Genomic DNA, 16832 nt, shown 5'->3' on the forward strand with positions numbered 1-16832 from the left:
AAATATTAGAAAGAGTAGTACATTTGTCTCCTTTTCTCCCCCTTGATCTTCCCCCAGCCTCCCCTACCAGCCGCCCCCCCCCCCCCCCCCCCCCGCTGCCAGAGTCTTGTGTCCATTGGTTATGCTCATATGCATGCATACAAGTCCTTTGGTTGATCTCTTACACACCCCATCCCTCCCCCAATCCTCCCCAGCCTTCCTACTGTAGTTTGACAATCTGTTTAATGCTGCTCTGCCTCTGTATCTATTTTTGTTCATTAGTTTATATTGGTCTTTATTATCCATAAATGAGTGAGATCATGTGGTATTTTTCTTTCACTGACTGGCTTATTTCACTTAGCATAATGCTCTCCAGTTCCATCCATGCTGTTGCAAATGGTAAGAGTTCCTTCTTTTTTACAGCAGCATAGTATTCCATCATGTAGATGTACCACAGTTTTCTAAACCATTCATCTACTGATGGGCACTTAGGCTGTTTCCAGATCTTAGCTATGGTGAATTGTGCTGCTATCAACATAGGGATGCATATATCCTTTCTGAATGGTGTTTCTGGTTTCTTGGGATATATTCCTGGAAGTGGGATCAGTGGGTCAAATGGGAGTTCCATTTTTAACTTTTTGAGGAAGCTCCATACTGTTCTCCACAGTGGCTGCACCAGTCTGCATTCCCACCAGCAGTGCATGAGTGGTTCCTTTTTCTCCACATCCTCTCCAGCACTTGTTGTTTGTTGATTTGTTGATGATAGCCATTCTGACAGGTGTGAGATGGTACCTCATTGTTGTTTTGATTTGCATCTCTGGGATGATTAGTGACTTTGAGCATGTTTTCATGTCTCTTGGCTTCTGAATGTCCTCTTTTGAAAAGTGTCTCTGTAGGTCCTTTGCCCATTTTTTGATTGGATTGTTTATCTTCCTTTTGTTAAGTTGTATGAGTTCCCTATAAATGTTAGAGATTAAACCCTTATCGGTGATAACATTGGCAAATATGTTCTCCCATGCAGTGGGCTTTCTTGTTTTGTTGATGGTTTCTTTTGCTGTGCAGAAGCTTTTTATTTTGATGTAGTCCCATTTGTTTATTTTCTCTTTAGTTTCCAGTGCCCTCGGAGATGTATCGGTGAAGACACTGCGTCGGCATATGTCCGAGATTTTGTTGCCTTTGGATTCTTCTAGTATTTTTATGGTTTCCCGTCTTACATTTAAGTCCTTTATCAATTTTGAGTTTATTTTTGTTTATGGTGTAAGTTGGTGGTCTAGTTTCATTTTTTGCATGTACCTGTCCAATTTTCCCAGCATCATTTATTGAAAAGACTGTCTTGACTCTATTGTATGTTCTTGCCTCCTTTGTCAAATATTAATTGAGCATATTGGTTCAGGTCGATTTCTGGATTCTCTATTCTAGTCCATTGATCTAGATGTCTGTTCTTGTGACAGTACCAGGCAGTTTTGAGAACAGTGGCTTTGTAATACAGCTTGATATCTGGTATTGTTATTTTCATTAATTCTATAATTTAAAACTTCCTCTTCTCAAGTCATAGCAGCCCTATAAAGTATTCTGCTATCAAATTAGATTTCCATATAAATGCTACAAGTCAGAACTGGAAAAATTATTTGTGACTTTCTGTTCCAAGAAAGTGATACAATGTTATGATAAAATACCACAAAATTGAATTACTCTGCTGTTACTTTACAACAATATAGTCTAAAAATTATTTAAGATACTAACCCACTTTGTCAAAATGTAAAAATATCTAGGTAGAACAAATGCAGCGACTGTATTTAAACTACTCAAAAGTAATGGCACTATGCATAGAATTAGCCTTAATGTGGCATAAAAAATTCAGTATGTGCTTCATTAAACATATTATAAGATGGTAAACTGGGCCCTGGATAAACTAGATATATTAGTCAGTTGATGTCAAAAATAGTGACATAGCTTTAATCACCAAACCCTATGAAGGTAAAAGTCACTATGCTCAAGTTAAATGTTATTTTAAAATTACTTCAGGTAGAACTAAAGAGCACTTCCTCATTGCTTTAGCTTCCTATATTCAAATGAATTTAATCAAAATGAATTTGTGCCTATGGTAACCATCAATTTTAGTAAGCACTGAAAGTACATGACAGAGCAGTCAATTTTGTTTTAGCTGAAACACATACACACATACAAAAAAAATATTCCTAATTCAAAATTTATTTATATTTAACTGACACCTTAGCTATTTTCTCCATGTATTTTAATTACAAAAAAATAAATATTTCTTGTATGGGAGATAAACACAATACAAAACACTTCCTCAATAATATCTAAAAGGTAATGTTTGAAAGTCTTGCCTGGTCTGATAAAAACTCACATCTATAAACTCACATCTATGGCATACTGTTGCTGACCCACATTTTTTGTATTCCGGGAAATTGAGAAACACTCATGAAGTTTTACTATAATTCTTTCAAAAAGCGTAGGTTAGATTGCCTTAGGTATGCAAGTCTGATCTTTTCATAAAAGCTCTTTGTTGTGTCTCAACAAAAACATCAATTACACAGTTGTAAGTGTGTGCACAGGATGGTCAGTAAGAACATTCCTCAATTTACTATCAGAAGTAGAGAAAAAAATTTCAATGATACAGGAACTAAGTAACACCATTAATCTGAGAAGATGGGTACTGGTTATGTGAGCACAGGAACTGGAAGGATAGAGATAGGGATCAAGCCTATTAAAAAAATGCCAAAATTGAAACTGTGCAGGGCAACAAAGCAGAGGCAGAAAGGAAATACAGGTGTCAAAACACACAGAGATAGCCATAATGACAAACAGCCTATGCCTAAGGATGAGAAAAACACTCTATATCAGGGATTCTTACCTAAATCAATGGATGGATTAAAACTGGTACAAAATTTGTGCATGTATATGCATCATTCAAGAAAAAGGTCTAAAACTTTCACAAAATTCTCACAGGGATCAAGACCCAATTACTAATGCTCTAAGTCAGGGGTCCTCAAACTACGGCCCGTGGGCCACATGCAAATACGAATGTTGTATTTGTTCCCGTTTTGTTTTTTTACTTCAAAATAAGATATGTGCAGTGTGCATAGGAATTTGTTCATAGTTTTTTTTTAAACTATAGTCCGGCCCTCCAACAGTCTAAGGGACAGTGAACTGGCCCCCTGTTTAAAAAGTTTGAGGACCCCTGCTCTAAGTATTAAGCACTCTAACTTGAATCCTATCTAATAAAGAGGGAATATGCCAATTGACCCTCTCGCCATCGCAAAGATGGCGGCGCCCACAGCCAATAAGGAGGGAATATACTAATTGACTGCCACGCCCTCAAAGATGGTGGCGCCCAGAGCCACAAGATGGCCATATCAAAAATACAAAAACAATTACCATCCATGTGGTAAGTGCTGTGAGAAAGCTGTAACTAAATCAACCTGGGAGAGAAAGAAGGCTTCCTGGAGACTGACACTTGAGCTAAGGAGTAAGAGTTAGCTAGATGGAGACGAGATGAAAACAAAACCAAACAAAAAAATAGATAGTACAAAGGCACAGAAGCTTGAGAGAACATCACATGTGAGGGCCTTTAAATGTTCTCAGAGTATTGGATGAGGTGAAGTAGCAAGTAATAGGCAGTGAAAAGAATGAACTAAGGAAGGGTGGCAGACTGGGATCCAACTACAAAAGTAACCTAATAATTTCCATAAGAAATATTGAAGGCCTGAGCTAGGGCAGTGACAGTGAGAGAGTGAAGAGGGCCCAAATTTGAGAGAGATTCAGAAGACAATGTGAGGGTGAGAGGGAAGATCTGAGGGAAACTCCCAAGCTTGAGCAACTGGGTAGATGTGGCATCTCAGCTTCAATGACACTTTTTTAGAGAAGCTTTCCCTGACCACTCGTAAGTAGGAGCTTCCTCAATCCTCCCATTATTTACTACTGCCCCCAGTTTTGTCTCTTTCATTGCACTTAATGCAAAGTATAATGATATATCCATTGGAGTACTGAGTACTCCAGTAGGTTGTATGCTGGCATCATATCTGTTATGTTCATTAATATAAGACCAGTGCCTTACATGTAGTTCAATACATATTTGTTGAAGTAATAAATCAACAAATTAGCAGTGCTATCACAAAAAAGAAATGTAACTTTCAAACACTGAAGTTTCTGAATCTGACATAGAAGTGCCAAGTGGACAGATAAATAATACAGGTTTGGCTATACAGGTGAGAGATTTGGGAGAAAAAAATTAGACAGATCTTTATTTCAACAACTATCTGGTATACTTTCTCTACTTATCAGGATTCAAAATTAACCAATGTTTTTGTGTTGCTTAATAAAATAACTTCATAAAAATATCTTAAGTCCGGTAAAATAAAAATACCCATTTTCACACATGAATATATCTTAGTCTAAATATAGTTGCTACTCAAAGAAAACTCCATAAAATAAGCAAAAATGTTTTAATAAGGGTTAGCAAAATATGATTAAATTTTAACCTAAAAAAATCTATCCTAACAAGGCAAGAAAATAATAAAATGCCAGTTCCATTAAGTAATTTGAGAAAACTTCCACAGGTTCATAATCACTTTGTAGACTCCAGAACTTCCAATCTTGCATTCATTTAGTAAAATAGGTGTTCCCTAATTTGGGCTAACAAGTATTACGTATCAAAATCAATGCAGTCCATCATATTATAATCACATTCCAGTTAATTATATTATAATTGTTTAATACAAGATTCTTGTAATACAGAAAAAGTAAACTTGCACAATGATAATATAGTGTTGAAAAAGTCCCAGGAACTTCCAGAACAGATAAATCCAGAGACAGAAGGCACACTAGTGGTTGCCAGGAGGAGAGGGAAGGGAGATGAAAAGATGTGCACCGACTACTTAACGAAAGCGGTGGGGAACGTCTGGCCTTCGGGCCATATAAGGCCCACAAAATCATTTGGTCTGACACTGCCAAGGCATTAGAGGTGAGTTAGTTAAATGTTTGACCAAATATAGCAGGCTAATTTTTAAGTTGATAATTTTGCATGGCGCTTGAATGATGTATAAATATCCAAATGGCCCCTGGCAGAAAAAATGTTCCCCACCCCTGGAAGAAGTGTGAGCTTCCCTCTGAGGGATGAGAATGTCCTAAAACTAGATAGAAAAGATAGCTCTGCACATTGTAATATATGAAATATATACACTGAACTGTGTAGTTTAAGATGATTAATGGTTCATTTTGTTACACAAATTTCACCTTAATAAAAAATTTTTAAACCAGTGTTATTAAAAACTTAGATATTCAAATTATGTTTTAAAAAAGGCTTTAAAATAATATTATTCAATGAAAAAAACTACCACACTTGTCCATTAATACTTTTGTTAAAGCAAGTGTTGAAATGTCCTTTTCTCCAAATGGGTAATGTATTTTAATACCATAACTGGAAATACAGGTGAAAAAGTTCAAGTTTCCAAGTTGGATAAAATTTTACTCAGTAATCTAGAACTTTAAAATGCATATTCTAATAGGCACATCGTGACAGAGAGATTAGGTTTTTAAATCAGCCCACCAAAATCCTATTTAATGTGTACTATAGTTACATTATAGAAAATATTATAAATTTTAAAGCTGTATACACTATTTCCAAAAATGATTTGAAGAGACTATGAAAAATAACAATGCACCCCAATTATAAAGTTATCAGTGCTTAGATCCCATCACCACAATCTAATAACATTGACAATTCATCAGATAATGAAATTCAGCTTTATTACACCCATTTTTTAAATTTTAGGGAGTTAATTATAAAAAACAAAAGACTTCAAAAGTTCAAATTAAACTTGACAATTTTTTCAAAGCAGGATTACCTAAAGCAAAGCACCTCAAGATCGAACATTACCGTTACACCACAATGGGAGTGTCTGGATATATCATCATCCAAAGACAATTAAATAGGAAAACTTTTTTCTGTTCTTTTACTGAACAGCTACTATCTGGCACTGCTATAGGTATTAGGCTGATTCCATTTCTGCTCTAATGATGCTTTTCATTGTCTAGTAGGGAAGACAGGCATAACATAGTTTCATAAAATAAATTTAAATAAAATTTAAATTTTTTTAAGAACATTGTTTTATTTGTTTAGTTAAATATACTTAAAGTGCATTTTTGAGAAAATGTTTAAGAAAAAGAAAAATAATGCATTTTGAAACAAATGAAATAAAAATAAGCATGTTTAAAATTTACATAAAGAAATTGAATTTTAAATCTGGTGTGATTAGAAGAGACTAAATGAAAATATGCTAAGTGAAAAAGGTCTGTCAAAAAGACCAGATATATTATATGATTATATTCATATGAAATGTCCAGAATAAGCAAATATAGTGAGACAGAAAAGAAGATTACAGTATGCTTAAGGCTTGGTGGGATCTAGAGGTAGAGGAGTGACAGCAAATGGGTACAGGTTTCTTTCTGAGATGATGAAAACAGTCTAAAGTTGACTATGATGATGGTTGCACATATTTGAATATACTAAAAACAACTGAATTATACACTTTAAATGAGTGAACTGCATGGTATATGAATTACATTTTAACACATTGTATGCGGGAAACGTATTTATACGTTTTAAGTATTTATACGTTCTACCAGTGTAGTAGAGCGCGGGACATGTATTAATACGTTTTTTATAGACTAGCGGTTGAATGCGGGTAACGTATAAATACGTAAACTAAAGTTATCGTAATTTTACTGAACATTGCCATTTGTGCAAAAAAATTAGCAAAAATGGCCCGCGCCACCTGTTAGCGCACGATAAAAACTACCCGCAAACAATGTGTTAATACAGTTTTCATTTAAAAAAAACTAAAGAACAGTTTGAAGAGGAAGATGGGCAATTTGCGGAGAGTTTAAGATGACATCAATAGCTAACATGATGATATTACTAATGGCCCAGTGCACGAATTCGTGCACCTTGAAAGGAACTGTGGGCTGCGAGGCTGCAGTGGGCACAGGGGCAGGTCTCAGCCCATCCTCCGCACCCCCGCCTGGCCCCTCCCACTGCCTCCCCCAATCCTCTGTCTGCCGGCAGACCCACTCCAGCCACTGTCACTCCCAGGCGCTGACAGCACGGAGCGATTTGGGGCTGACGCCAGCTGCAGGTGCAAGCAGGGTCGGTGCTGTCAGCAGGTGCGAGCGGCGGTTGTTGCCCCTAGCACCCCTCAGGAGCAGAGGCAGGTGGAGAAGCCCTCAGGGGCAATCAGGGCTAACAGTCGCTGCTCACACCCGCTGATGGTGCTCAGCGATCGGGACTGACACCGAGCGCTGGCAGTGGGTGCCAAGTGGGGCTAGCGCTGGAAGTGGGTGTGAGCAGTGGCTCCAATGCCGGGAGCAGGTGTGAGCGGCTGTTGCCAGCACTGATCACCCCTCAGGAGCAGGGAAAGGTGGAGAAGCGCTGAGGGGCGGTTGGGGACAGCAGCAGCCACTCGGACCCACTGACTGGTCCAGGCACAGTCAGCGGGTGCGAGTGGCAGCTCTGGTGCCAGCAGTGGGTGCAAGCAGAGCCAGCACCAGCAGCAGGTGCGAGCGCTGGGTGGGACTGCAGTGCACAGGAGTAAAGAATTTTCAGTAACCACCAGAGGCTGGTCCTAATGACAGTGACCGGCACCCTGCCTTGGTCTGGCGCCCTGCTTACCTGCTCCACCATCCCGCCACAGCTGACACCCACCATGTTTCACGCTCTGCCGCCTGCTGCCTACTCCCGCCATGTTTGGCACACCCCCTAGTGGTCAGCGCACATCAGAGTGACTGTTTATTCAGTTGTTCTGCTGTTCGGTCTATTTGCATATTAGCCTTTTATTATATAGGATTTTTATCTCTAAATATGTAGCCTCCTTGTTCTTACCACTAAAGGCTTTATACCAACCAGATTTTAACTCACAAAAAGAAATGTAAATATCCTTGTATTAACTAAGAAAGAGTGAGAAAGATGGGCAAAATTCAGTGGAACCAGGGGAAAAGGAGAAAAGAGTAAAGGGAGAGGGAGGGAGGAGAAGTCAAGGAGTGCAGAAGCCTCAGTAAGGAGTGTCTGGCAGCATGGAGGAGGAACATTTCCCAGCATTCCCCATTCCAAGGGAAAGGAGTGGCTGTGTGGAAACAGACTGGTCTCAAAATTAATAGAGCTGTTCACTATTGTGTTTTTGTTTTTTTTTCCCACTGGAAGGTACACAAAGAATAACAGGAGAAACACTGGTGAGGATATGATGGCCATCAGAGGATACCATGAGTCCAGGATGGTCTAGTTGCTTTCAAACTTTTCAGAAAACAGCTAAGGCATTCTATATAATAAATGGCTAATACGCAAATATAACGAACGGTGGAATGACCAGTCGCTATGATGCACATTGACCACCAGGGGGCAGATGCTCAATGCAGGAGCTACCCCATGGTGGTCACTGCAATCCCACAGGGGGAGCACTGCTCAGCCAGAAGCCAGGCTCACGGCTGGTGAGCGCAGCGGCGGTGGCGGGAGCCTCTCCCACCTCCGTGGCAGCACTAAACATGTCTGACTGTCAGCTTAGGCTTGTTCCTAAGAATTGGACATCCCCTGAGGGCTCCCGGACTTCGAGAGAATACAGGCTGGGCTGAGGGAAGCCCCCCTGAGTGCACGAATTTAGTGCACCAGGCCTCTAGAGGAAAAATAATTTGCTAACAGTCCTTGGTAACTCTATATAGACCATTTACAATGTCCTATTTCTAAGATTACCTAGAAATTCCCTTTTACCAAAATATAATTTATAAAAGATATTACGAATTATATTTTACCTATATTTAAAATAAGTTAAAAGGCAGTTCTGCTTTTATCCAGACGGACTGATAGAGTACGGTAGTAACAGCATCTTAGATCCATGCAATAATTCTTTATAAAACCACTAAAATCATGTTTACAGTTATCTACATTTAATACTTATAAACCCAGGACTGTGTTAAATAATACAAAAGATAAAAAGTAAAAACTTAGTCTCTATCTATCCCTTAGGAGCTTAAAACCTTAGTAGGGAGACAAGGGGTACATGAGGTAACTTCATGAGGTAACTTTTCCACCATTCAATGCAATAAGTGACAGGAGTTCAGAAAAAAAAGAGATCATTAAAATGCTGAGGTTAGTCTGGCAAAGCCTCCTAAAAAGTCAGCATAGCATTTAACTGTAAAGTTTAACTAAAAAAAAACCAAGCACATTAGAGGCAGGGGAACTACACCTGAGCAATGTCGGAAGGGAATGTGTACAGCAGGTGATATGAACCATGAAAAGACCTAACTAGGTTAGGGAATGAAGAGCTGGAAAAGGAAAATTTAGCATCTGTAGAAATCCTTGACTCTAACAAATGGGAAACTAATAACAGTCTAACATAGTTTCATAAAATAAGGAAGTAACAATACAAGTTTATGTTTTAAAAAGCTTTAAAACTTTTATTTACTCATTCAACGAACATTTACTGAACAGCTACTATCTGGCACTGCAATAGGTATTGGGGTGACTCCATTCTGCTCTAATGATGCTTTTCATTGTCTAGTAGGGAAGACAGGCATAAATAAAGGGTTCAAAGTTTCTAGAAAAGATAAAAAGTAGAAACTTTTGGCTCAGTTTGGCTCAGTGGATAGAGCGTCAGTCTGGGAACTAAAAGGTTCTGGGTTCGATTCCGGTCAAGGGCACATACCCGGGTTGTGATTCTCTCTCATCATGGATGTTTCTATCTCTCTCTCCCTCTTCCTTCCTCTCTGAAATCAATAAAAAAATATATTTTTTAAAAAGTTTCTAGAAGACAGAAATGAAAAATTACTCTATTTCATATAATCAAATATCATAATCAAATGCTTTACGTATTTCAGAGAAACCTGATCAAATCTAGATCAGGTAAAATTTTCTGAGGAAGCAAAGTCTGAACTTAGCTATAATGAACAAACAGAAGTTAGGCAAAGATGTGGGAGAAAAATGTTTCAGTGGTCAGAGGAACAACAGTGCTAAAAAACAGGCTTCTTTGAGGAATGAGCAGAAGGGCAGTATAGTTGGAGGAAAATAAGTCAAGAAGAAGGATTAGGACCAAGAAGTATGAGGTGAGGCTTGGAGAAGCAATCAAGAACCAGAGCATGCACAATCTTGTAGTCTTCATTAAAAATTGCAGTCTTGCCGAAACCGGTTTGGCTCAGTGGATAGAGCGTCGGCCTGTGGACTGAAGGGTCCCAGGTTCGATTCCGGTCAAGGGCATGTACCTTGGTTGCGGGCGCATCCCCGGTGGGGAGTGTGCAGGAGGCAGCTGGTTGATGTTTCTCTCTCATCGATGTTTCTGGCTCTCTATCTCTCTCCCTTCCTCTCTGTAAAAACTCAATAAAATATATTTAAAAAAAAAAAATTGCAGTCTTTGCCCTGGCCAGTATGGCTCAGTTTGTTGAAGCATTGCCCCTTGCACCGAAGGGTCACAGGTTCGATACCCAATCAGGGCACATACCCAGGTTGCGGGTTCAATCTCCAGTCAGGGTGCATATGAGAGGCAATCAATCAATGTTCCTCTCTCTCTCTCTCTCTCTCTCTCTCTCTCTCTCTCTCTCTCTCTCTCTCTCTCTTCTCCCTAAAATCAATAAAACATATCCTCAGGTAAGGATTCAAAAACAAAAAACAAACCTGCAGTCTTCATTCTAAAAGAAAAGAGAATCCATTGAAAAAGAAAAGACTGGAGGGACTTCAGATACAGAGATCAAGTAAAATTTCATACCACTTAAATAAAGTATCTAGAGAGAAGCCACAGTTTAGGGGAAACTCTCCAATATTCCCCTAGCATAGAATGGGTAATGTATTTTCCAGCATAGAAAAACAATGGCATCCACGCTCATTAGGAAGGGAAATGCTTCTTACCTTTGGATTGCTGGCCTGAGGAAAAAAGGTAAAGTATACCTTGACAGGCTTCTCAAGGGATATTTATATTTATTTTTAAAAATCAAATAAATTCATCACTTACAAAGACGATATATAAATTAATCATGAATATACCACATTTTGCACAAAGAGGCTTTTAAATCAATAAAATCTGACTTTTAATTTATTTTAATTGTGATTATCTTTTTTAAAAACCAATGAAATTTAATAAAAGCCCAAGAAGTATTTAAACATTATACTTTGAGAAAATCAATTTACTGAAATTGATCGAAGTAACTGGACTAAATTTTACTATAGCTCCTATCATACTAACTGTATCTTGGTGCTTTGGTGAAGAGGGAGAAGATTCATTTTCAGGAAAGCAGGGTTTTGAGGCAGGTGGAGATTCCTATAAGAAATTAATGAAAAATGTTATTCTAACTTATATAATTTTATTTCTCCTTCTGCTCATAGTATGAGAGTTTACTAGCGTAAACTAGGAAAATTATTGTCCTTCTATATTGAGCTCCGAAAATAATATGGTACTGATTTGAAAACTACAGATATCAAAAAGTTTACGAAATATGGCATATTTTATACCAATTAGTTAAATTTAAATACCACATGTAGAATTACTCAAAAGAAATTATGCATGTTGACTTAAATCATGATGTCTCATCAGCTTAAATTAACCATATTTAAAATAGATAAAATCTAAACACTTGTGATAAAAATGTAATAGTTACCATACAAATTTGCTATTGGTATGGTAGGTATGAATACCCAGGATTAGGCAAGGAATGGTCACAGGAATTATTTGATAACTGCGAGAATGAGAACTTTATTTTAGTAAATAGTTATGTTAGAAATTAAATTGTTATTAATATTTAAAGTAATTTACAGCTAACTTTCCAATTATTATAAATAAGACTTTTAAAATACAAAACAGACACCTCCAATATAAAGATTAATAACTCACCAGAAAAAAATTTAATTTCTAAGCCTATAAGAATACAATAAGGCAAACCAATAATGTGCATTTTTAAAGCAATTCTGCTTTGTCAATTATTAAAACTGGTATATGATTTCTTCCACAGATGTTTATAAGACTATTCATGGAGGATAAAACTGAAAAAACATTTTTAAATTTTTTTGGTATCAGCAGCCAAATTTAAATGGATTTAAATTTTCTCCATTCCCCTAGATCAGCGGTTCTCAACCTGTGGGTCGCAACCCCTTTGGGGGTTGAACGACCCTTTCACAGGGGTCACCTAAGACCATCGGAAAACACATATATAATTACATATTGTTTTTGTGATTAATCACTATGCTTTAATTATGTTCAATTTGTAACAATGAAAATACGTCCTGCATGTCAAATATTTACATTACGATTCATAACAGCAGCAAAATTACAGTTATGAAGTAGCAACAAAAATAATTTTATGGTTGGGGGTTGCCACAACATGAGGAACTGTATTAAAGGGTCACGGCATTAGGAAGGTTAAGAACCACTGCCCTAGATGCTTTGAATAATTACAGGAAAAGAGAATTTTAAAAAATCACTGCCAATCCCTATTATTAATTTTCCTATAAAACCAAATAATCTCTTTGAACATTCATCTTCACATCTGTATCAGTCTACTCTTCTATGCTTATGAAACTGGATAAGGAACTGGAAATTTGTACTAAATCACAAAACAAACTGTTAACTCAACATACAAAACCTGTTAACTCCGGGAAGTCTTCAGATTTATATCCTATATAATTTGTAAACAGAGAAACTAGGCAGTATTGAAAATTTAACCCTTGTAGGGACAACCTTCCAAATCAAACATCCTAAGTCATCTATACTATTAGTGGAGAACACATTAAAATTATATTAAACATATCTTTACAAAGAGAAATAACACTTAATGCTCAAATTTCAGTTTAGCCCCCTTTATGTACTTTGAGAGCTTCAGATTTTTCACTTTTTAATTTCTTAACTTCTAAAAAAGTACCTAATATTGAAACAGCCTGAGGAAAGGATTAGTAACTCACACACTAGAAAATAAGCAACTGATTAAAATGAACAGTAATTATAGTTCATTTTTCATAGCATATCAGTCCTACAGAAATAAAAACCGCATCAAATGGAGTAATTATGTGTAACTATTTTAATTGTTATTATAAAGAAACAATTTTACATTTATACATTTACTTATGTGTACTGTAAGTGTATATGCATGTATAAATATATCTTAAATTTCTCCAAACAGCAGGTTTTAGTAAAAGCTATAAGCAGACAGAAACAAACAGATGCATTACATAAAACACACAACATGCACACACCTCCCTTCTCCACAGTTGTCTGCAACATCCTAACATTTGCTACATAGTAATATGTTTCTATTTAAAGTTAACCCCTTTATATTAGTCAGCTACACTGTTCTGGTATAGTCCATCTTTCATAGCCTCAAATCATTAAATGGTATTATTATATGACTAGAAGCCTGATACACGAAGATTCATGCAAGAATAGGCCTTCCTTCCCCTGGCTGCCGGCACCGCCTTCGCTCAGGTCGGAGCCACCTTTCCACCTTCGCTCTGGCCCAGACCGGCCTTTCCGCCTTCCCACACTGCCCAGAGGCCCGAAGCAACTAAGGGGGGGGGGGGGGGGAGGTGTGTGTGGAAGGCCTGTGTTGTCTCCATGGCGACAATGCAAGTGTCCCACCCCGCCCCCAGCCGCTCGGTGCGTGTGCGCTGCCCATAGGCCCTATTTTTGTCGGGTTAATTTGCATACTCACTCCTGATTGGCTGGTGGGCATCATGAAGGGATGGTCAATTTACATCTTTCTTCTTCATTAGTGTAGACTAGAGGCCCAGTACATGAAATTAGTGCACGGGAGGGGGGGTCCCCTCAGCCCAGGCTGCACCCTCTCCAATCCGGGACACCTCAGGGGATGTCCGACTGCTGGTTTAGGCCTGGACATCCCTCTCACAATCCTGGACCACTGGCTCCTAATCACTCACCTGCCTGCCTGCCTGATCACCCCTAACTGCCCCCGCTCCCCGCCAGCCTGGTCTATCTTAACTGCCCCCCCCCCCCCCCCCCCGCCGACCTGGTCAGCCCATGCAGCTTGCTGTTCAGTCATTTGGTTGTCCCTCCCTAACACCCCTACCGGCCTGGTCGCCCCATGCAGCCTGCTGTTCAGTCGTTTGGTCGTCCCTCACTAACACCCCTACCAGTCTGGTTTCCCCACACAGCCTGCTTGTTCAGTCGTTTGGTCGTCCCTCACTAACACCCCTACCAGTCTGGTTTCCCCACACAGCCTGCTTGTTCAGTCGTTTGGTTGTCCCTCACTAAACCCCCTGGTGGCCTGGTCGTAGGCAGCCATCTTGTGTGGACATGAGGGTTAATTTGCATATTATATAGGATGATAATAAAAAGAAAAGTTTACATGGTGAAGCAATTATCTGTGATTCTATTTATAAAGGTCTAGATGCCCAGTGCACGAAATTTGTGCAAGGGGGAGAAGGGGTCTCTCAGCCGGGACTGCACCCTTTTACAATCTGGGAGCCCTCGGGGCATGTCCGACTGCAGCTTTAGGCCCAATCTGGGACCACTCGGGGCAGGTCCGACAGCCGCTTTAGGCCCTGCTGGATCAGGCCTATACCGGAAGTAAGACATCCCTCTTGCAATCTGGGACCGCTGGCTCCTAACCACTCGCCTGCCTGCATGATCGTCCCTAACCATTCTGCCTGCCTGCTTGATCGCCCCTAACCATTCGCCTGCCTGCCTGATAGCTCATAAACACTCGACTGCCTGCCTGGTGGCCCCTAACCACTCGCCTGCCTGCCTGATCGCCCCTAACCACCTCGGCCTGCCTGCCTTATCTCCCCTAACTGCTCGCCTTCTGCCTGATCACTCTGCCTCGGACCCCGCCACCGCGACTTCATCCAGAAGGACGTCCTGAATGATGTCCAGAAGATTGTTCAGCTGTCTGGTCTTATTAGCATGTTATGCTTTTATTATTATAGACTATAGGCCTGGTGCAAGAAATTCATGCATGGGGCCCAGGTTTCCCGCAATCCGGCCTGCACCCTCTCCAATCCGGGACGCCTCAGGGAATGTCGACTGCCTCTTTCAATCTAACCACTTCTGACTGCCTGCCTGATCGCCCCTAACTGCTCCCCTACCGGCCTGATCGCCCCTAACCTACTCTGCCTCGCCCCACACCCAGGAGCCAGGATTCCCTCCTCCGGCTGGTCACAGGAACCCAGGACCTGGGCTTCCCTCCCTCTGGCCAGCCGCAGGCACCCACGACCCAGGCTGGCTTCGCCCGTGCTGGCCACAGCAACAGGGGACTGTGGGCGGGCAGCTTCACCCAGGCAAAAGCTGCAGGCACCCGGGACCGCAAGGCAGGCAACTTGTCCCTCTCCCAGGTCACAGGGGCAGGCGCTGCCGCCTGAGACCACAGGGCGTGTGGCTTGTCCCTCTCCGGGCTGCAGGCACAAGTGCTGGTGCCCAGGACTGCAGGAAAGGTGGCTTGTCCCTCTCCCGATCCGCAGGCACAGGCGCTGGCACCTGGGACCACAGTGTGGGCAGCTTGTCCCTCTCCTGGGCCGCAGCCTGGCTGGTCCCCATTCCTCTCTCGTGACCTCATTTATGCCTAACTGATCCCCATTCCTCTCTCCCCAATGTTGAGTGTCTAAGCAGTTTTGGCGTGATGGTGTGAGGGTGTTATGACTATTTGCATATTACCTCTTTTTTATACAGGATAAGGTAGGGAGGGGGAGAGACATTTCTACCAAACATAAGTAAATCCTGGTCTGAAGAAAATCATGTCCCCACAACTCTGACACAATTTGAAAAAGAAAATGTAATTAAAAACTTCATAAAAGTTATTCTAATTGACTGAAAATAAATTTCAAGAAAAATTAAAAAGGAGGAAAAACCAAGATGGCGGCATAGGTAAACACTGGAAATTGTGCCTCGCACAACCACTTCAAAAATACAACTAAAAGACAAAATGAACATCATCCAGAACCACAGGAAGGCTAGCCGAGTGGAAATTCTACAACTAGAAGGAAAGAAAAAAGCACACTGAGACTCAGAGGAGGTGCAGTGTGGAAGTAAAGTGCAGAGGTACGCACACGCGGAAATGGCTGGAAACTGAGGACGCGGCTTTCTTTTTCAATCAGGAGGGAGACACACACTCCGTATCTGAATGCCAGTTCCAGGCAAGTCTCTGGGGACCCAGACTCATACGAGGAGAAACTGGACTGTCTGGCATCGGGCAGACCTCGAGGGCAGCATTCTCTCAGAGGCACCTGCAGCCATTACCGCAGAACAGTGAGACCTGGGTCCTCTTAGGGCAGGGCTGAGGATCAGCCATAGCTGCTTGCTTCACCCTGTTGATTCCCTGAGACCCCGCCCCCCCCCCCCCACAAGCTGTGCTCAGAGCCTTTCTCATATGAATGTCCTGGCCCTTTGCAATCTGAAAATTACCTAACAAACTGCAGCTGGGCCAGACAGACCCAGAACATCCAAACAGAAGGCCCAAAGCCCAACAGCAGCATGCACTGCTTCACAGCTGGGCCTCATCTAGGCACCTCCAAACCCCAAACAAACAAAAGGAATCTGCAGATCTCTCTGTAGCTCCTGCTGGGTAGCTTCAGGCAGAGGCTAAATTAGCACCTCCTTAGAAATCCAAGAGCCAGTATACCCAGTGGTCAGACTGGACCATCCAAATTACAACTCTTCAGATCCATAAGGGAACCACTCAGGGGGCAGACTCAGTGAGCAACAAAGCCCCACTGAAGCAAGTCTTGCCCCATAAGGGTGTCTCCAGCACAGAAGTTCTCCCACCATAACCACAGCTGATTCTCACAGCCAATTGGCCTGGAGGTCAATTCCTCTCAGTGATACCTACAACAATCAAGGCTTAACTACAACAAG

At 40.8% G+C, this 16832-nt stretch overlaps 1 protein-coding gene across 1 annotated transcript in view; it reads right to left on the reverse strand.

Moving 5' to 3' along the window:
• ARHGAP12 (Rho GTPase activating protein 12) overlaps positions 1–16832 on the reverse strand; it is a 199316-nt gene that overhangs the window by 38967 nt on the left and 143517 nt on the right. The window contains exon 8 of the mRNA XM_081100731.1: positions 11223–11297. Within this exon, the coding sequence (XP_080956857.1) occupies positions 11223–11297 (75 nt within the window). The remainder of the gene's footprint in view (positions 1–11222; positions 11298–16832) is intronic.

Source organism: Myotis nattereri (genome assembly GCF_964212035.1).
Source record: "Myotis nattereri genome assembly, chromosome: 1".
NCBI lineage: Eukaryota > Metazoa > Chordata > Mammalia > Chiroptera > Vespertilionidae > Myotis > Myotis nattereri.